Consider the following 22,054-nt stretch of genomic DNA (forward strand, 5'->3'; position numbering starts at 1 on the left):
CTCTGTGCTCAAACTATGTCATAATTTGTATGATAATTATGCACAAGGGACAGCATTTGAAACATTGTTTCCCTTTATTAGTCTGGTGAGGTTGATGAGAACTGCACATTTAGAAAAAAAATTACAGTAATTCTGTACAATGGTTCAACCACACTTTATAGGTAGAAGTATCAAACAAAGGAAGCTCACATGGATGTTCCTCCTCACATGTCCTGGTCAGTACAGTTCCATCAACTAATAAATCATCACCCACAAACCTAAAAGCACAGTGTCCTCAGAATTTACTTAAATTAAAATTAAGAATAGTTAACTGATATAATACATTACTATTCTAGTTATTGTACAGAGCAAATTTTATATTACAATCATTAAAATTCTCATCACGTTTGCCAGACAGGACAAAACATTACCCAAGTTGTAAAGGATAGCCAAGAACTAACATTAGCTACAAATGCACAGTTTCACTTATTTTGTTTGGGCTAGCCACTGCTAAGCACAAAACTATGAAATACTGTAGTAGCAAAAGGTCAGAAATTTAACGCACAGTAAGCACCTAAAGAAGCTGGGTAATGTGCCTGCCCTCTACTTCAAACATGATATGCTAGAATTAGATTTTTAAAAATAAACATTTATTGCTTTTTTTTGTATTTGTTTTTACAACCTTGCTATTACAATTGAGGAGAATATTCAAAATCCAGGGAAGAAAATGTAAACCTCAGTTTGGCATCATGTGATAAAATGAGTTAAAAAACCTGAAATGTGATCTAATAGTCGTCTGAACAGAGATTAAAAAAAACTAGAGGTACCATAGGTAATGAATGACTAAGTCAAAAACTTTTATATTGCTATTAGTATATAGTTACAAAGTTGAGAACTCAGTTTAGCAAATATATGAAGTTAATTTTCCAATGACAGACATTAGGTTCTCTCAATATAAATTAGTAATGGTCAAATAAACAAAATGCCACCTGCTAGAGCCTGAAGCTAAATTAGTTTAAAAGAACAGTGTAACTGGGATATGTTGGTAAAAACAATGACTGCAGATGCTGAAATCCAAATACTGGATTAGTGTTGCTGGAAGAGCACAGCAGTTCAGGCAGCATCCAACAAGCAGCGAAATCGACATTTCGGGCAAAAGCCCTTCATCAGGAATAGAAGGGCTTTTGCCCGAAACGTCGATTTCGCTGCTCGTTGGATGCTGCCTGAACTGCTGTGCTCTTCCTGCAACACTAATCCAGTATTGGGATATGTTGGTGTTGAGCAAGATGGTGTTAACACTATTCACAGGAATCTTGTCACGTCTTTTTTCAACAAATTTATTTACCAAGGCTTCAGTGTTTTTAATTTTCCTTTAAAATAGAAGGCATTTATGGGATAATGTTATTATGTGTTAACAAATAATTTAGAACACATTTGACATTTTTACATGAATCATGAGTAAACTTTTCATATTTTTCTCCTGATTTAGTAACACAAATTTAATTCAATGTAAAGGGCAAAAATGAAAGCATTTTTAATGATTAAACATTGTCATGGGAGTGGTGAAACGATTCATTTTCTAAGTTGTTCAGTTGCAAGTTTATTGTAAAGCTACCTAATGGGAAATAAGCATTGGCCCATGTGTTCAGCAGACACACAGACAACTTTTACCCATTTCAGCTTTGCACCTCTCCAAAATTTTAAATATAACAGTGTACACTAGTGTCTATCTTGTGGTTACATTCTTGGTTTAATTATTGAGAGAAAGGCTGCATTTACAGTGCATAGCTGTAACAAACAAAACATTATCATATTTACACAAAGTAAAAATAATTCAATTTTAACATTAGTAAATTCGAAACTACATTTCAGCATTAAAGTAACTAAAATATTTGAAACACCCCAGGGTATTTAATCCCAACTCTTGTCAGTAATGTAACACCACATCCAAATGTCAGATAAAATGCTGAACAAGCTGCGTATTCCACCAGTTAAATTATTGTTTATATATATGTGTAGAACAGTGTTAACTTATCAGAACATTTCAATTTTCTTTTTGTTGAATACCCATCAACTTTCCTCATATACTGCAGCAACTGGGTTCATGTAAACTTCATTTATACAGAGTGTAAAGAGGGATAAGATCCCAAGATGATTAATGCAAATTCTTTGATGTCAAATGGAAGGCTGCCTGCAAGGTTCTGGACCTTCTTTCACGAGTAGCACATTTGGCATTGGTTACCTACGCAGGCTTCGTTGGGCTTCTTTCAGCAAGGTGTCAAAATCCATTGAATCATACTTGCTTTTAGTTGAAGCAGGGTCAAAGTCATCTGAATTGGGGTCTGTAACAAAACATTGTTTCATTAATCCTATTTTTCAAAAAAGCTTTATAAAATCAATTTGTTTTAATACACATGGGTGATGAAAAGTAAAAACAAACATCAAAGTAATTTAGGTATTTTGGACTTAAAAGACTCATGATTCTTGGTAAATAAAAACTGACCTTGTGCATTCAAAGGAAATGCAAGTTTTTAAAAAATCACAAAGAACTGGGTTAAGCCACCCAAAAAAGGTTAATCCAAGTAAAAAAAAATAAGTATTCTGATTTTCATAAACTTAGGTAATTTGCGTTATTGTCTCAAATTTATTTATTTTTCAATAGTACACAACTAATTGTGGCTCAGATTTTTTGAATATTGTAATCACAAGATTTTGTTCCTAGTATACAGAATGTTTGCAGTTTTCCACTGAGCTTCACATTAAGTGTGTGTGAACAAGACACTGGCAGTGAAGTTAGCCAATAGTAATAGCACAAAATGGCTGGTAGTGAACTGACAGCTTGCCCTTCACCAGAAAAGAAAACCGAATGAAGCATAAAATAAGTTACCAACTTGCAATCAGACGGTTTGTACTAATGTTGTTAACTGATTGCATTTGATCTATCTCTAAAGGAGAAAAACTGAAATAGGTCAGTTTACTCTATTTATAATGGCTACTCCATCAGACTAGCTTAGGATAGAACTTCTTGCTCCTTTGAGCACTGTGGGAAATGGGAAGAAATGTATGAAAACATGGTGAATTTTAAAAAAAATCTTAAATGGTAAGAAATAAAATTCTGATTTCCCCTTTAAGGTTTAAATAGTAATTTCAGAATCTCGCCAATGAGTGATGACTAACTTAGTTCCATGTATTTACATATCAATGTGAATTCAACTCATCTCATTTCCGTGCAGTTCTCAATTCTCTAGTTCTTTGCCAAGAAAACAGAAAAGGCTGATTAAAAACATACAAGTAAGGGCAGTTACCTAGTGATACTAGCTCATTGCTTACTTTCACCAGACCTTAATCTAACTTTGTCTTCACTGAAACATCCCTGCATTCTGAATTCTGAAGCATCATCTCTGGGGACCTGAAATGTTAACTATTTTCTTTTCACTGATATGACTAGATCTGCTGAGCTTCTCCAGGAATATATATTTTTGTTTTAGATCTTCAGCAACTCCTCTCTTTTGTTTCATTATCCCTGTATTCTCCAAGGACACAATTCTCTTCCACTCCTTGTGCACGCAAGTTGGCATCGGCTAATCTTTGGCTTTATCACATCATCATAGTTAATTTTAGACCAACTCAACCCCTCGTGAGTTCAATTCGAACTCAGGGACACTCACAACCTGCATGCTTCTGCTCGGTCACTTTGCACACAGGGACACACCGATATAATTCACAGGATGTAATTTTGGCTCTTAGTTTCACCTTTGTGCTCACTCGCTCATGCTTACTTTGAGGATCCTGACCTCCATCTAACTCACATTGACTGTGCACTAAGAAAGTACTGACTTCAGCACTCACTTAGGCATTGCTGCTTCATTGTAGAATTCTCTGTTCTTCACCACTGGAGCCGACAAAGGATAGATGTCTGGATGCAGAGGAAATGGGGGATTGACACCAACGTTCTAAGGATGAAAAACATGGGAGGGACCTGGGAGGGACATCCAAGAGAGTAATAATAGACCAATTCATTGTTGAGTGCGAGAACCTCATGGAAACCTATTTAATACTCATATCCAGGATGAAATAACTGAGATTGGACTTTACTTGTGTAACTTGATACTGATTATACAACAAGCAACCCATGCTGTATGAAATTACAAGTGTACCTGATTATTTTTATATTCCTTAAATTTTTCGGCTGCTGAATAAATGTTTCATTGTATGTTTGGCAACTTTCGAGTATCTACACTTTATAGGTCCTATTCACTGTTTGGGAGGAAGTAGCATCAGTGAGACAGGACACTAACATTGTATGGTGTTTCGGTTAGTTTTTTTTTAGGCTTCAGTCGGCATACGATATTTGATTATTGCACAGTGAAGCTTATCATCATAAACAACAAACTGCGAGGAATTCTGAGGCTAATCTTTTATTCCTTCCCTCAACAGTTGGCCTTCAAAGTTTTAGAGTTTACACAGACTGCTAAGCAGCCCTGAAATGCTTGAGCATCCTGGAGGACAATATTTAATATGAGAGAAACACTTTGTGCAGCTTCTCTCTGCAGACCTACATGCTATGGGGGAGAGTAAACATCTGAATTTGCCTTGTACACCTCAGTCATGAATGCCAGTCCACTTCCTTGAAAAGATGATAGATAGAACGAATCATTGCTATCAGATTTGTGGCAAATCACCACTGATTCCATCGTGTGGAAGAAAAGTATAGGGCAGGCTTTAGCTCTGTCCCTGTACAATATAATTCACCTCAGTGTTGCCTACATTAAAGTAAAATACCTTGTCTACAGTCATCAACGTCACAGTTAAAAGATCCCTGATATTGTTGACAATTGATTACTTGTGAGAAATAAACAATGACTATAAGACCATAAAACAAAGCATTAGAAATTAGGCCATTGTGCCCATCAAGTCTGCTTCGCCATTCAATCATGGCTAATAGGTTTTTCATCCCCATTTTCCTGTTTTCTGCATGTTACCTTTGATCCCCTTAACAAGCAAGAACAAAAAAATCTGTTTTAAATATACTCAATGACCTTCTGTGGCAATAAATTCCACAGATCCTCTGGCTAATGACAGTTCTCCTTATATTCGTTCTAAAGGGTCTTCCCATTATTCTAAGGTTGTGCCCTTGGGTCTTCATCTCTCCTGCCAATGGAAATATCTTCCCAATGACCACTCTGACCATGCTGTACAGTAAGTTTTAATCAAATCCCTTATCATCCTTCTAAACTCCATCGAGTATAGTCTTAGAGTCCTCAAATGTTCCTCATATGTTAAGACTTTCATTTCTGGAATCATTCTCATGAACCTCCTCTGGACGCGCTCCAGGGCCAACACATCTTTTCTGAGGTCTGGGGCACAAAATTGCTCACAATACTCACAAAAGGATAAATGTGGTCTGACCAGAGCCCTATAAAGCCTTAGAAGTACATTCCTGTTTTTATATTCTAGTTCTCTCTAGATGAATGACAACATTGTATTTGCCTTCCTAACTACTGACAACCGTCAAGTTTACCTTAAGATAATCCTGGACTAGGACTCTCAAGTCCTTTTGCACTTCAGATTTCTGAATTTTCTCCCCATTTAGAAAATAGTCCATGCCTCTATTCGTCTTAGTCTATTCTACTAAATTGCATGTCCTCTCACTTTCCCATGTTGTATTTCATCTGCCTCTTTGTTGCCCACTCTCCTAACCTGTCAAAATCTTTCTGCAGCCTCCCTGCCTCCTCACTACAAAGTGCCCCTTCACCATCTGGCATTACAACTTCTTTCACCCTTTGGATGTCTGAACAGGCTGCTATTCTCCTAAATAAGAACTGGAAGAACTGCAGATGCTGTAAATCAGACACAAAAACAGAGGTTGCTGGAAAAGCTCAGCAAGTCTGGCAGCATCTGTGGAGAAACATCAGAGTCAATATTTCCGGGTTGAGTGACCCTTCCTCAGTTCTAACTTTTAACTCTGTGTAAGTGGGTTTTGAGTGGGTTAAAATTAGGCATTTGAACTGTATATATGTAGGAATTAATTAAGTTAAAAGGAAATGAATTCCAGCCAGGAAGTAGACATTATGGGCATTACACAGGTTTCTGAGATAATGTGCTGACTTTATATGTTATATTGGGAAGCCAGGGAGGAGATTGCTGAGCCTTTGGCATTGATCTTTAAATCGTCATTGTCAACAAGAATAGTGCCAGAAGACTGGAGGATAGCAAATGTGGTTCCCCTGTTCAACAAGGGGAATAGAGACAACCCAAGTAATTATAGACCAGTAAGCCTTACTTCAGTTGTTGGTAAAGTGTTGGAAAAGGTTATAAGAGATAGGATTTATAATCATCTAGAAAAGAATAATTTGATTAGGGATAGTCAGCACGGTTTTGTGAAGGGTAGTTCATGCCTCACAAACCTTATTGAGTTCTTTGAGAAGGTGACCAAACAGGTAGATGAGTGTAAACTGGTTGATGTGGTGTATACGGATTTCAGCAAGGCGTTCGATAAGGTTCCCCATAGTAGGCTATTGTACAAAATGCGTAAGAATGGAATTGTGGGAGATATAGCAGTAATTGGCTTGCTGAAAGAAGACAGAGGTGGTGGTCGATGGGAAATGTTAATCCTGGAGTCCAGTTACCAGTGGTATACCACAAGGGTCGGTGTTGGGTCCACTGCTGTTCATCATTTTTATAAACGACCTGGATGAGGGCGTAGAAGGGTGGGTTAGTAAATTTGCAGATGACACGAAGGTCAGTGCAGTTGTGGATAGTGACGAAGGATGTTGTAGGTTACAGAGAGACACAGATAAGCTGCAGAGCTGGGCTGAGAGGTGGCAAAGAGAGTTTAATGCAGACAAGTATGAGGTGATTCACTTTGGTTGGAGTAACCGGAATGCAAAGTACTGGGCTAATGGTAAGATTCTTGGTAGTGTAGATGAGCAGAGAGATCTCGGTGTCCAGATCCTTGAAAGTTGCCACACAGGTTGACAGGGTTGTTAAGAAGGCATACAGTGTTTTAGCTTTTATTAATAGAGGCATCGAGTTCCGGAACCATAAGGTTATGCTACAACTGTACAAAACACTGGTGTGGCTGCACTTGGAGTATTATGTATAGTTCTGGTCGCTGCATTATAAGAAGGATGTGGAAGCTTTGGAAAGTGTGCAGAGGAGATTTACTAGGATGTTCCTGGTATGGAGGGAAGGTCTTACGAGGACAGGCTGAGGGACTTGAGGCTGTTTTCATTGGAGAAAAGGTGGTCGAGAGGTGACTTAATAGAGACATATAAGATAATCAGAGAGTTAGATAGGGTGGACAGGGAGAGCCTTTTTCCAAGTATGGTGACGGTGAACACGAGGAGGCGTAGCTTCAAATTGAGGGGTGATAGATATAGGACACATGTCAGAGGTAGTTTCTTTACTCAGAGAGTAGTAAGGGTATGGAATGTTTTGCCTGCAACGGTAGTATATTTGCCAACTTTAAGTACATTTAAGTTGTCATTGGACAAGCATATGGATGTACATGGAATAGTGTAGGTTAGATGGGCTTCAGATTGGTATGACAGGTCGGTGCAACATCGAGGGCCAAAGGGCCTGTACTGCACTGTAATGTTCTATGTTCTATGGAATTAGTTTAGGATCATTCCTCTGCAGGAAACTCAATAATCCCAAATATGTGGGCATTCTCTTTGGTTAATAACAATTCTTCTATAACAAATCATCAAGCTGAATCTTAATTTCCAGAAACAGTTGATTGGAGTCATGTTGTTGAAAATGCAAAACATCTGGAACAGGAAGTGAACCCAACTTGAAGTCCAGCAAGATACATCTCATCATTGAGAACATCTTGTCCCATCATTTACACTTTTAACAAGCAGCAAGACCGATCCCTACTGGACTGCAACAAGTTACCAATTGCATTGATTAACACTTGTTAAGGTTTTCTTCTGATTCCAAACTCATCTCATTAACATTCCAATTGCGATCTTACCAACACTGCTCATGATATTAGATTCCCTTACAATTTGGAAACAGGCCCTTTGGCCCAACCAGTCCACACCGACTCTCCGAAGAGTAAACCACCTATACCCATTTCACTCTGACTAATGCACCTAGCACCATGGGCAATTTAGTATGGCCAATTTAGCTAACCTGCACATCTTTGGACTGTGGGAAGAAACCGGAGCACCCAGAGAAAACCCTGCAGACACAGGGAGAATGTGCAAACTCCACACAGACGGTCACCCAAGGCTGGAATCGAACCTGGGACCCTGGTGCTGTGAGGCAGCAGTGCTAACCATTGAGCCACTGTGCCATCCCTAAGATATTAGGAAAACCCAACATGGAAACCAGAGTTGTGCTTAGCGAGGTGAGCATGCTGCTAACTCCAAACAGCCTCCATGTTGGAGACTAGACACCATGTTATCCAGCCACACGTTCCTTAAGTCCATGAGCATTGCATCTTTCACGTGTCAGGCTTGAAGCACCTCATGGCACATTTCCAATCCACTTTTTCATAGAATCCCTACGGTGTGGGAAACTGGCCATCCAGCGCAATAAGTCAACACCGACTCTCTGGATGAGACATCCCACCCAGACCCACCTCACCCTATCCCTGTAACCCTGCATTTCCCATGGCTAAGCCACCCAACCCACACATCCGTGGACAGTAAGAGGCAATTTAGCATGGCCAATCCACCTAACCTGCACGTCTTTGGACTGTTGGAGGGAACTGAAATATAAGGAGGAAACCCGTGCAGACACAGAGAGAATGTGCAAACTTCACACAGTCACCCAAGGTTGAAAGTGAACCCTGGCACCATGAGGCAGCAGTACTAACCACTGAGCCACCATGCCATCTCACTTATGGGACTCTTCTGCACTTCAATGGTGTAACTTGGGCTGTACTGAAATTATAATTACAGCATTGCTGCAAGGACACTGTGTGAAAAGAGGCATGCATCAAGCTCGTGGACTGGGCCAGGTTGCATCTCCGAGTTCTTAGCTCGCTGTCATAGTGCTCACTCACTGGACCTACCTGACTGCTCACAGCATTTTCTGTCTGGCATTGCCTTGCCTTTTTTTTTGTATTTTGTCCCCTCAGCCAGACCAGGCAGTTTAATGCAGATACAAAGACAGGAGGCTTGTAATAGTTGTCAGTCAGATTCAGTAAATTCAAGGTGAGTACTTTTTGCAGAGGAGATCCAGGCACACTAAGGCAAGGGCTCAGGTCCAACGTTCTGGCTTCTGCTGCTGGACATGGGGAAAGTGGAAATGCTGCCTGTGCACTACCCCGTTAGCAGAAATTCTAGGATCCTGACCACAGAATAGGGTGCTGATTTCCCCACCTGCCATGTTCAAAATAAATGAGCTGAAAATGTGTTGCTGGAAGAACGCAGCAGGTCAGGCCGCATCCAAGGAACAGGAGAATCAACGTTTGGGGCATAAGCCCTTCTTCAGGAATTGGGTTTATGCCCAAAACGTCGATTCTCCTGTTCCTTGGATGCTGCCTGACCTGCTGCGCTTTTCCAGCAACACATTTTCAGCTCTGATCTCCAGCATCGGCAGTCCTCACTTCCTCCATGTTCAAAGTAAATGACAGGATCCGTACATGGCAGCTTTCAACTGACAATATTTGTCTGGCTACATGGTACATTTTAAAATGGTCTCTGCCTGTCAATTCCAGGACATCAGTGAGTAAAGTGATTGGTAAGATAGAGCATAAATTTGGCGTGATACATGCCACCGAAATGGAAAAGGCAATTAACATGGCAAGCTTCGTAAGATTCTGCAAGAAGTCACATTCAAAATTGCAGCAGGAATCCATTCAGCAAATTTGTTCCAACTTTCATTTAGCCAAAAAATCATAAGATTAATTTTGTCCTGCTAATGCTGAGATTCCTTTTCCATTACATATCTTTATGATTTCTTTCACTTCTTGTGCTGCTGATACATAACAGTTTTTTCTAGGCAACTATAGAAAACTGCTAACAAGAGTCTGGCAATTATAAAGAAACATCACAGATGAATAATTTACCTGATAATTTTCAAAGAGTACTTATGCAACATTTGACTTCAATTGGGATTAAATGAAATGCGCATCAGCCATGATTGAATGGCGGAGTGGACTCGATGGGCCGAATGGCCTTACTTCCACTCCTATGTCTTATGGTCTTATTAAGCCCGTAAGGTGCAAGGTGTACAGAACTCATGGAAAAAAAAAGAGTCAAACATTTTTGTTTTTATTTCTATGACACTCATATTGTAATATTTCACCTCAAATATGACCTTGTAAAGTGAACACATTTTTCAACATGACGACACCAGTCAGGCAGAGGACCAAAACCCACGCTCATCTCACCCTCAGCTTTGTTGGCTACCTTCTCAAAATTCAAATCATCAATTCCAGAAGGATATCAATTTCAGCTCTCTTTGTAGCTAAAAAAAATTCCCTTTTCCTGTTTCTAATCTTTGAATAAATGTTTAAAATTGCAGTTGCCATGAAACCCATAAAGAAAAGGTAGGGTATGAGAGTAAACTCGCTCATAATATAAAAAACAGACAGCAAATGTTTCCAAAAATGTATAAAATTAAAACGGTTGGCAAAGGTAGGCACTGGTTATTTTGAGGATGAAAAAGGGGAATTTTATAATGGTAAATGAGGAAAAGGCTGAGGTATTTTGTGTTAGTCTTCACAATAGAAGACATAAATAACATGCTAACAATTGATGACAAAGAAGCTATAGGGTGAGAACCAAGAAATGGTCGTTATCTCCAAAGATTGGGCAAGCTAATGGGGCTAAAAGGTAGACAAGTCTCCTGGCCCTGATGGAATGCATCCCAGGGTGCGAAAAGAGATGACAGGGGCAATATGCTTGTGGTAATTTATTAAAATTCAGTGGGCTTTGGGATGGTTCCAGCAGATTGGAAAACAGCAAATGTGGCACCACTGTTTAAAAAAGTAGACAAAATAAGTTGTTACTATTGGCTCATTAGCTTAACTTCTGTGGTAGGAAAAATGCTTGAATCTATCATAAAGGAAGAACTAGTGAGACATCTGGATTGAAACTGACCCATCAAGCAGATGCCTACGTTCATGAAAGGAGGTTATGTTTAACTAATTCACTGGAATTCTTTGAGGACATTGTGAGCACAGAAGACAGCAGGGAACCGGTGGATGTGGTATATTTGGATTTCCAGAAGGCATTCAACAAGGTGCCGTACAAAAAGGCTGTTGCATAATATAAAGATGCATCCTGTTTATGGGTAATGTATTAGCATTTATAGAGGACTGGTTAACTAACAGAAAGCAAAGAGTGGAGACAAATGGGTGTTTTTCAGCCATGAGTGACTAGTGGTGTGCCTCAGGGGTCAGCGATGGGATCATAATTGTTTACAATTTACATTGATGATTTAGAGTTGAGTACCAAGTGTAGTATGTCAAAGTTCTCAGATGATGTTAAAATGAGTGGTAGAGCAACGTGTGAAAAGGGATATAAATAGGTTAAGTGAGTGGACAAGAGTCTGGCAGATGCAGTACAATGTTGGTAAATGTGAGGTCATCCATTTCGGTAGGAATAACAGCAAAATGGACTATTATTGAAAAGGTGAAAAATTACAGCATGCTGCTGTGCAGAAGGACCTGGGTATCCTTGTGCATGAATCACAAAAAGTTGGTTTGGAGGTGCAGTAGTTAATCAAGAAACCAATTGGAAGATTGTCTTTCTCTGCTGTGGGGATGGAGTTTAAAAATAGGGAGGTTATGCTGCAGCTGTACAGGCTGCTGGCAAAGCCACACCTAGAATATTGTGTACAGTTTTGGTTTTCTTACTTGAGAAGGGATATACTGGCACTGGAGGAGGTGCAGAGGAGGTTCACTAGGTTGATTCTGGAATTGAGAGAATTGGCTTATAAAGAGATTGAGAAAAATGTGATAATACTCATTGGAATTTTGAAGAATGAAGAGGGATCTTATAGAAACCTAAGATTAAGAAAGGAATACATAAGATAGAAGCAAGGAGATTGTTTCCATATGTGGGTGAAACTAGAACAAGGGGCATATCCTCAAAATAAGGGGGAGCAGATTTAGGGCTGAGTTGAGGAAGAACTTCTTCACAAAGATTGTAAATCTGTGGAATTCCCTGTTTGGTGAAGCAGTTGAGGTTATCTCAGTGAATGTTTTCATGTTGTTAGTTATTATAGTTCAATATTTGCCATTTTACCACTTCCTTTTGTTGAAATTGTTTATTGTAGCCTTTAAATTCTATGATTTGGAGATGCCGGTGTTGGACTGGGGTGTACAAAATTAAAAATCAAACAACACCAGGTTATAGTCCAATACGTTTAATTGGAAGCACAGTAGCTTTTGGAGCGACGCTCCTTCATCAGAAGATAGTGGAGGGCTCGATCGAGCCCTCCACTTTCACCTGATGAAGGAGTGTTGCTCCGAAAGCTAGTGTGCTTCCAATTAAACCTGTTGGACTATAACCTGGTGTTGTGTGATTTTTAACTTTAAATTCTATAGTTTGATATTGCATATTCTGATAGCTGTATATAGAAGCTCTTTTCATACTCCAATACGAATCCCAATTTTTTCTTCAATGTCATTTACAGAAACTTAAAGTTATCATTTAACTTTTGTCTGTAATATGCTTTAATACATTGTGAAACCAGAAAAGCATAGTGCCTATCAATCAGTAAGTAACAAGATCATGCGATGTTTGAAACAAGAGGAAAGAAATATGACTTGTGCCTAAAATGGATGCAAAGTCAACAAAGTAGCTATTACAACATTGGTCTGTCCCTGGCATGGGCCAAAGCTGAATTCAACTTTACCCTTATTTAAGTGCCACTAGCGAGTTGCAAATGCTAAATGGAGAATGTCTGGTCTGGGCGAAGAAGAATATCATAGGACTTGGGAGTCACGTGGAGTCGTGATGGGTGCAGTAGGGCTGGTAGTGGATTTATAAGCAAGATGCTGCATCTCTGAATGTCCTTGGCCACAGAAACCGAAAACAAATTCTGACATTGTCTGCAAACTTTTGCCTGGTCTGATTCTGCACCCATCTCTGCTAGCCTCTCCCCAGAGTGAGGGTACATTGCAACTCCTGACACAAAAAAAGAAATGTCACCCACTTCCTGGGCTTCTATCAGGAGCCATGCTCTTCTTATTAAGTCCCACTCATTTTGCCCCTTCTATATGTGGGCTAATTTTCATACAATGCCACCATTTATTTTGTAGGTATAGACCAGGCCACAGGGCTGCCTGGCATCTGATTGATTTTGAAGTGGAAGGTAAAGTCGCCATAGTCCTATCAGACAATACAATTGCTCTCTCATTACAGAGAGGTGGTGGCTTAACCAAAAGGTCACAGAACTCAGGTGAGGAGAGAAATTGAGAAGGAGAGTTTTTCATGGTAACTTCAAATGGTGCAGGAATTGAACCCACACCATTAGCACCACTCTGCACCACAAAATGGCAGCACACACTATTTAATTTGATCCAGGTCAAGCAAAGAAACTCCTGTAAGTGCACTACCACTAACATCAAGAGCGATGTTTGGGATTAACTACTGACTATGATTCTGTGTCAACAGATCATCCCAGAAATTTCAATTTGTGATTAGGAGTTCTAGATTGAAAATCCAGGCAGAGGACATGACTCTGCTTTTTCAGGTCCTGGGACAATATCTTGTCCAACTGCTGTACTCCTGTGTATGAATTGCACTGCTTGAAACACAATACTTCGATCCTAAAATTAATTTACCCTAACAATCTCTCAAAGAACCAATGTATTTATTGGTTGTTTTGTCTGATTCCTAATAAAAGCCTCACTTAAATATGATTAGCCAAAAACTTAATACAGGCTCAGTTGTTTGGATGGCTGGTTTCAAGGCAGACTGACATCAATAGCACAGAATCAATTTCTCGACCTAGCCCCTTGCTTGAGTGGGAGAATTTAATCTGAGGCTCACTACCAGTTCTCTTTCCAATGAGAAAGCAGATGACAAAAACTCCCAATGACCAGGGAGTCTAGAAACATGGTCGCAGTCTAAAGATATAGGGTAGGACTGAGATGAAGAGAAATTTCTTCATTCAGAGAGTGGTCAACCTGTGGGATGCTTTGCCACAGAAGGCGTTGAGGCCAAAACACTGAATGGTTTCAAGAAAGAGTTAGATATTGTTCTTTGTGCAAAATGGTTTAAAGGTATGGGGAGAAAGTGGGAACAGGATACTGGGACAAATGATCATACTGAATGATAGAACAGGCTCGAAGGGCTGCATGGTCGACTTGTATTTCTATGTTTTAGACTATGATGGCTTTAACTTTAGTTATTGCCAGCTAATGTTTATACTTACCTATAAATCCCTGACAAACTAATCTTTTAGATGCAATGAAATACTTTTAAGGGATTCAATTTTCTAACAATATCCTTAATTAGCCATTTAAGTTTCACTTTACCATGCCACATATGAAATAAAAATAATTCAGTTTCCTACTGTTATCACAGCTATTCTTTCCTTAAACATATTATAATGTGCCTTTCCTAAATCCTGCCTGTAAGTAAAATTTAGTCCAATTGCAATTAGTCAGTAACATTAAATTAAATTATTGTTAGATTCGTGGTATTCTAAGGTTCTCTCACATGGAGACATGTGAAAATATACTAACCATATAACTCAATTTTTGACATCTCCAAGACATAAATGTGAGATAATATTTTGCCCAGGATACATTATGGACATTTCTAATGACACATTATGATTTTCTATTACTGAACACACATTTATGCATAATTAAATCAGAAGCATTGTTATTAACCAGAGCAAACCCCTCAAAATATATTATGAAGATAATATAATAGACTTCAACTTTTTCTTATTTTAAAGACAAGTGTAAGGCCTTGTGTTTTGGATGCAATTTGATTGGTCAAACTCCCAGGCTTGAAGCAAAACACACTTTAAACTGAAACTTTAGATAAAGTGTAAAAAAAAATTGGAACAACTCTATTGAAAAATTTAACAGAGTAATGGATGAGTGAACTACTAAACAGGCAACTGCTCCAATATAGTAACATCCCATAAACATATCTTTGGCAAAGACAAATTCAGTAAAATAGGTAGTCTCACATGTAATTCTCCAGTCCAGGAGGAAAGAACATTCAGAGAAAAATGAGAGTGCAAGGGAGCAAGAGCAAGAGAGAGAGAGAGAGAGAGAGAGAGAGAGAGAGAGAGAAAAAGAAAGAGAGCGAGGGAGCAAGAGCAAGAGCAAGAGAGAGAGAGAAAGACCTCACAATACGTTACTTTATTGGCTTGAAACAGACTGCTTGAGACCTGTCTCAACCTCTCTTCATTAAAAAAAAACCCAGGTCAAAATATGCCTCTTAAAACCATAGTATCATCACAGCATGAAAATAATAATAATTCAAAGCCACATTTAGCTCAAATATCCATACGGACTTTGAAAACATTAGAAACATTGTTTTGTACAGTAATCTCACCTAGGTCTGCATAGTTAGACTTGTAGAATTGTCTACGGCCACCGAAGCATAATTCAAAAGGGGGCTCATTTGATCTTCGCAAAGTGTTTCCATTCTCAAGGGCAGCAAATGCATCACAGGTGTAACGATATGTGATAAAAGCATAGTTGTCACTGAAAAGGATTAGAGCAAATGTAATTCATGTCACTCACTATGGAAAACCACAAATTATGTCAGACAAATCATAATCCAGTGAGTTTTCATTTGTTAGGCAGTAAAGGAAGTTTTGTTTCTATTATAGAGAGATTATGAAATACTTCACATATGCTGAATCATCCTTACCTGGCCCTGCATACATGTAACTCCAGACCCACAGCACTTGGATGACTCTTAGCTCTTCTCTGGGTTATTAGAGATGGGTAATAAATGCTGACCTAGCCAGAGGCATCCACATCCCATGAATGAATAAAAAGAATGTTAAAGTGCTATGCCAAGGCAAACATAGCAGAATTTTACAGTCCTCTATGGTCAAGTTGGGAAGCCTATCCTTCCACCAACCCATTCATCATAATCTGGCCTTGACTTAAAATCTGGTTGTTAAGCCCTCAAACAGATTGTGCATTTTTACACCAATTGTGGCTCTTAAGTAGTTCCACCTGGCTGCATTTTATCAGCCAGAAAATCCTATGGGGGCTTTGAGTGGGAGATGCAGATTGTGCCTCCTTCATAATCTCCCTTTTCTAATCAAAGCCCTCACTTTAAGATCTGACCCTTACACCACACAAACATGTGCATCCCAGGTCCCACTCCCTTCACCTTGACCCACCAGGTCAGGTACTCCAGCCTGTAGACAACCCACTCTCAAAAAATGTAGCTGTCCTTCAGCTTCTGGTTCTTCACCTTGGAGTGTAGACATTTTGGTAGCTCCATCAGGACTAGGGACCTGCAGACAAATCAAACTGGCCAGCAGCTCTTGGAGGTAGTTCTTCTTCCCTAGTTAGGGGCATAAAGTCCTTCCCTCAGAGCTTCAAATGACTACAGGGCTGCCCATCAGTATAGAATGAATTTGATGGCAATGTATTCAGTAACAGAGCATGAATTCAATCATCTATTAATTGCTGCCAATGGACACAACCTTTCAGAGAGAAAAATCCCAAAAATGACAATGAAATGAATAATTGGTTAATTTGTTTTCAGTCAAGTTGACTGTGGGAGAGATGTTCAACAGAACACAGAGAGAAGGCCCTCTTCATTATAGAATGTGGACATGGCACTTGGAATAGGTGAAAAACAGCAACTTTTTTAAAAAAGCTACATGCTCCAGCATCTATTTTAATTGGTTTTATGTGGCTTTAACTGGGTAGTATCAGCCTTTAAATAGGTTCCGTAGGTAGGTAGTTTTTTTCTTCACCCTGACAATGTGACTGCTGGCATTTTGAAAGAGATCTACACTGAATGCCTTAAATATTTATCTATTTCAGGTGGTAGTATTAGAAATGGATTTTGTTTCTAACAGTAGACCACCTAGAATCTCAATTTTCATTTATCATTTTAAATGTTGGAGAATGCAGAATGAATATTCCCACCATAACCACATATGACTAAATTGAATGTTGATATTATTCTGGTGTTGCCAAGAGGAACAAAAGCACTGCTCAAGGATGCACAAAAATAATCTGGCTCCTAGTCACCTGGACCTTGACTTCTACTACCATAACCTCAGCACTTTTCCTATTGATAACTGAATATTGGTCAGGGAGAAAAAAGTGAGGACAGCGGATGCTGGAGATCAGAATTGAGAGTGTGGTGCTGGAAAAGCACAGCATAAGCCCGAAATGTTGATTCGCCTGTTCCTTGGATGTTGCCTGACCTGCTGAATATTGGTCAGCCTTAATATGTTTTAGGAGACCTATTTGGCACCTGACATTCCACCATCTTGATATAAGTAAAACTGAGTACAGATGACTGGAGGGAATTTTAAGCTTGTTAGTCACTCACAAGTCAATAACAAGTCAATTCCAAGTCCAAGACTGAGATTCTACAACAGTTGCATCATTGATTTCATGAAAAAAAAAGGATTTTAGATTTTCTGGAGCATGTTTATGGTGTGAAACATAGTAATTTTTAACATTACCCATCTTCACGCAAATGGACAGTGCATTCTTCGATTTCACCAAAAACTTCAAAGCGTCTCTTCAGCTCGGTACGGGTTATGTCTGCTCTGACTTTTCCTAAATAAATAACACGACGTTCCTCCTGGAAAGGTTTAAAAAAAAAATCTATGGAAGTCAAAAAGTCATGGTTCTTACATTCACAGCATTTCTAATTAGAGTAAAAGCTACAACAATGCTTACAATTGCCTTTTGCCTTTGTCGCTCCCTTTGCTTTGCTCTTTCAAATTCACGTTTCTCATAGTCTCTTCGATATTCTTCCCTTTTCATCCTTTCACTTTCATATTCCTCATAGCTGTCATATCTGAATAAATTTAGTTTGTAATGAAACAAATTAAAAATGTTAGGTCAAAATTGTGCACAGTGTTTTGCATAGCAACATGCTTCATTTAACATTAATGCGCTTATTCCACATCACAAACATTTTAAATTATTACTGAATAACAGATATAAAGTATACTTCAAAGCTGAACTAGGATGCTCAGAGTGAAAATGAATGTCTTTAGGGATTCTGCCATTCAACTGTCATAACTTTAATGGCAGCACTATTTTAATGCATAAGCTAAAGATACAATAAATTTACAGCAATAGAGTGGAAAATGCCTCAAGAAAATTCTTGGGGATAAATCTCACAATGATCTTTGCAATATGACTTTTTCTTGAACTTCATATGAAAAGGTAAACATTTCTCAAAGGATTGTGATGAAATTTTACAAGTTGCAATCTCTGTAGTTGTCTTGTCATCTGGCATCTGGCTGGTGTCCTCCAAGATGATCATGATTTGCCATGATGAAAGAAGGCATTTCCTCTGCATTGAACTCATGGGCAGCCATGCTCTGAGAAGTGCTTGGTTATCCCTTACTACCTGAAACTTTGGTCACCATGAACTAGTTAGAGAAGTGGGTGTAAATGCCAGGTTCAACATTTCCTCAACTATTTACAGCTCCCTTCTTGTAAAGGGCCTGCTGGTAAAGCATCCTGTTAAAAAATTACCAGATTTGGGAATCCTAGCTGTTTTCTTATCCTTTTGAACGCCTATTCCCAACTCCCTCAAACAAATGGGTTTCACATGTGAGTCTCCTAACTGGAAACAAAAATGAAGTTTTCCTTTCAGTATTCCGAATGATTTCAGTCAAAATTAAACAGCTAGAAGAAATTGGCAAGAAACTATTCTGGATTTCCTGTCCCTCTCCTCAGGCCATAAATGATTCAGATGTTTTCTGTTTTAAGCAATTAACCTGTGCTTGGGATTTGTGATGTGTTGAACTCTGAGCCAATCCAAGGTTGGAGATTTCTACTGATGTTGAAGTGGGGTTTTAAGATTAGTTCACTGGATAAGCTTTTCTTGCCAATAAGGTAATAAGAATATAATAAATAGGAGTACACATTGAATTTGCTCCACAATTCAATAAGCTTTAAGCTCATCTTCTACCTCAAGCAAATTTCCCACACTCCCATATATCCCTCGATGGCTCATAATATCCAAAAATATATCAACCTCTACCTTAGTGAACAATTGAACCTTGGTGGCTTCTAGGATAGGATATTTCCTAATCTCCAGTTCAAAGAAAAGCAGACAATTTGCCTTTACTATTTCTGCTAGCCACAAAGAGTAGCCACAAATCTGGCTATTCAGCTGTGAATCAATTACAGAGCAGAAAATCATTTGGATAAATGTTGCATTCCATTCTTCCATAGGACATTAACAAGGTACCAAAACACTGATATCACCTCACAGTGCTGTCTTTTGTAAATTAATACTATAATTTGTTTTAGCACCTTCTATCCAGGTCTTACACGGAATGCACTAAAACATTAATTTTTCCCATTGAAGCAGAACCTATTTAATCACTTTGCCACTGATAAATTTACAGTACTGATCAAACACTACAGAAGTAGGTCAGTTACACTGCACAGAAAAAAAACCTGCAAAAGAAAACTTCAAATAATCGTCTCAGCATTTTCTCATAATTTAAGGTGCTGAACCAACAGAAATCTATCACCAACTTAAAAGCAATTGAGGAGACCTGTACTATCACAATAACTCTGCTTTGTCACACCAGTGTTTAACTCAATCCTTTAGTGTTTTAAGTTTTAAGTTCTTATGCTCATCAACATGAGGGATATCAGTGCTAAGGAATTGATCATCTTTCATCTTTGGGACCCTGAAACAGATTGAGTATCTAATCAAATTTACTTTACAAAAATCAAAATATTGGAAGACTGAAGAGGAGCTCTGAAGAAGACTCCTTGAACTCTCTTTCTCTCGCTGCAAATGCTGCTAGACATGTTGAGTTTGTCCAGCATTCTCAATCTTTATTTAATCTCTTTTTAGGTGTTGTATGACATACTGAATGTTTCCAACATGCTTTGTTTTTATTTCAAAGTTCCCTTTCACTTGTGACAACATGCAGTGAAATTTGAAACCTCGGATAAATGTATCTTATTGCACCTTCTTTCTAAAACATAAATTGCCTGTAGCTTCTTGGAACAAGGTTAGTAATGTGTTGCTAATTAGGACATATTATTATTTGCTTCTTATTTGGAGCTCAGTTCAATATGTCCACGTGTCTTTCACATAGAACTCTTGTATACACCAGACAGACTAAATGTGAAGGACTGAATGTAGTCTTTCCTAGAACTTACACTAATAGCTTTCCTGCATGCATACAAGGTCTAATTCCTGCTTGCTGACATGTCGAGAATTTGAAGCACTTACTCAATGGACAAACTTTTATTTGTTTTCCCTTTCTTTTCTGCTCTAAGTGTTCCATAATCTGCCAAGTAACTAATTTTTATTATCTCCTTAAAATAACTCTATTTTGTTCTGCCCCCACAGACTGCCTGCAATGAGAACAGATTGCGATCACACCATGAGTGAATTAATACAGACATGCCTACCAATAGATTGATTAATCTTTCTTGATTGCTATCGTCATTTTATAAGAGCAAACAGAGAGGAGGAGTTAGGAGCCTGATGCACATCTGCTGGGATGTAATGGGAGCTAAGTGCACACATTTAGTGATTCCAAACTGACAGGACTCAGAGGAATCATGGCAACAAGGAACTTGCCAGTATCAGAAACATGGTTATTGAATCAGGATGAAAGGAAAATGGAAAATAACTAGTAATACATTGGGTGGCCAAAGAAAATACATCATGGCCAAATGGGCAATTACCCTTTTCTATCAATTAAATATTCAAGTATCAAATGCTGCTTTCACTAATTTTGTCACTGGATAAGCCTCAAGAAAATTCTTGGGGATAAATCTCATAATGATCTTTGCAATATGACTTTTTCTTGAACTTCATACGAAAAGGTAAACATTTCTCAAAGGATTTCTACATACTGTAACTACATTATCTCCTAGATATAGCAGATAATACATGCTACATTTAAACATGGCAAAAGGCATCTACATAACTAATAATTTCAGATATTTAAGTTAGACATTCATTGATTTATAGAGCACCTGTCCAAAATTAAAATGTACCAACTCTGATTTTATCAAGGAAGCCAAGTTTTGATGTTTCAGTACATTTATCTGGTTAAGCACCAACCTGGAATTGTCAATGAAATATTAACATATCTAAATTAATATTAAAATATTAACATTAGGAAGGAGTGCACTAAATAAAAATGTATCAAAGGAAACATTAACAGATTCTACACTATTATATTCCCTCACCTGGGTCTACTAAAGCGGCTGTAAGGTGATCTGGAGCGTGACCTTGAATACGAACCGGGGCTTCCACGAGATCTATGTTGTACCCGACTGCTCCCTGAATCAAAGTAGTGATGTGATCTATGAAGCAAAATAAATGCAAATACATGATCACTGAAAATAACACAAAAGAGTATACTTTTTAACATATAACTTTTATTTAGTGTTTATGAAACCACTAGAAAACAGAGGATGGGATTTCATTCTTCACATGTGTAGCTGAGCCATAAGGGACATAATGAGCACAGACTGAGCACTTCCACATCAGAAGGTTGGGAAATATTGAGACACCTTTTAGCTACCTTGTTAGTCAGCAAAACTGATAACTGATTGCCTCAGGACTAGGGGATATCATGATGGAAAAGTCATTAATGGAGGGGAAAAATAATAAAAGAACTTTAAAGTATTTCCTAAATCAGATTTATGTCCTAACCCATGCAGAAGTGTACAGCACACTTAATGAAATATATACCACTACAAATAGTCTTGAGATGGAATATCAGATGCCTTGGTCATCATGAAGAAGAAAGTGAGGACTGCAGATGCTGGAGATCAGAGTCAAGAGTATACTGCTGGAAAAGCACAGCACAAAAAACACAAATGAGGCTCATTCCTGATGAAGGCTTCATGCCTGAAATGTCGATTCTCCTGCTCGTCGGATGCTGCCTGACCTGCTGTGCTTTTCCAGCATAACACTCTTGGCCTTGTTCA

The 22,054-nt window shown here is 38.6% G+C and overlaps 1 protein-coding gene across 4 annotated transcripts in view; it reads right to left on the reverse strand.

Moving 5' to 3' along the window:
* Window positions 1-1,215: 1,215 nt before the first annotated feature.
* Window positions 1,216-22,054, reverse strand: part of ppargc1a (peroxisome proliferator-activated receptor gamma, coactivator 1 alpha) — a 725,479-nt gene continuing 704,640 nt past the window's right edge. For 2 of the 4 annotated variants that reach the window (XM_072563359.1, XM_072563446.1), the window contains 5 exons: window positions 21,308-21,424; window positions 17,801-17,921; window positions 17,581-17,702; window positions 15,468-15,619; window positions 1,216-2,321 (listed from right to left, as the gene is read on the reverse strand). In XM_072563359.1, coding sequence (XP_072419460.1) covers window positions 2,218-2,321; window positions 15,468-15,619; window positions 17,581-17,702; window positions 17,801-17,921; window positions 21,308-21,424 — 616 coding nt within the window. In that variant the 3' untranslated portion in view covers window positions 1,216-2,217. Of the gene's footprint in view, window positions 2,322-15,467; window positions 15,620-15,788; window positions 15,881-17,580; window positions 17,703-17,800; window positions 17,922-21,307; window positions 21,425-22,054 lie in introns of those variants that run through there. The other 2 variants (XM_072563267.1, XM_072563521.1) reach the window with 2 other exon arrangements.

Source organism: Chiloscyllium punctatum, chromosome 1, assembly GCF_047496795.1.
Source record: "Chiloscyllium punctatum isolate Juve2018m chromosome 1, sChiPun1.3, whole genome shotgun sequence".
Taxonomy (NCBI): domain Eukaryota; kingdom Metazoa; phylum Chordata; class Chondrichthyes; order Orectolobiformes; family Hemiscylliidae; genus Chiloscyllium; species Chiloscyllium punctatum.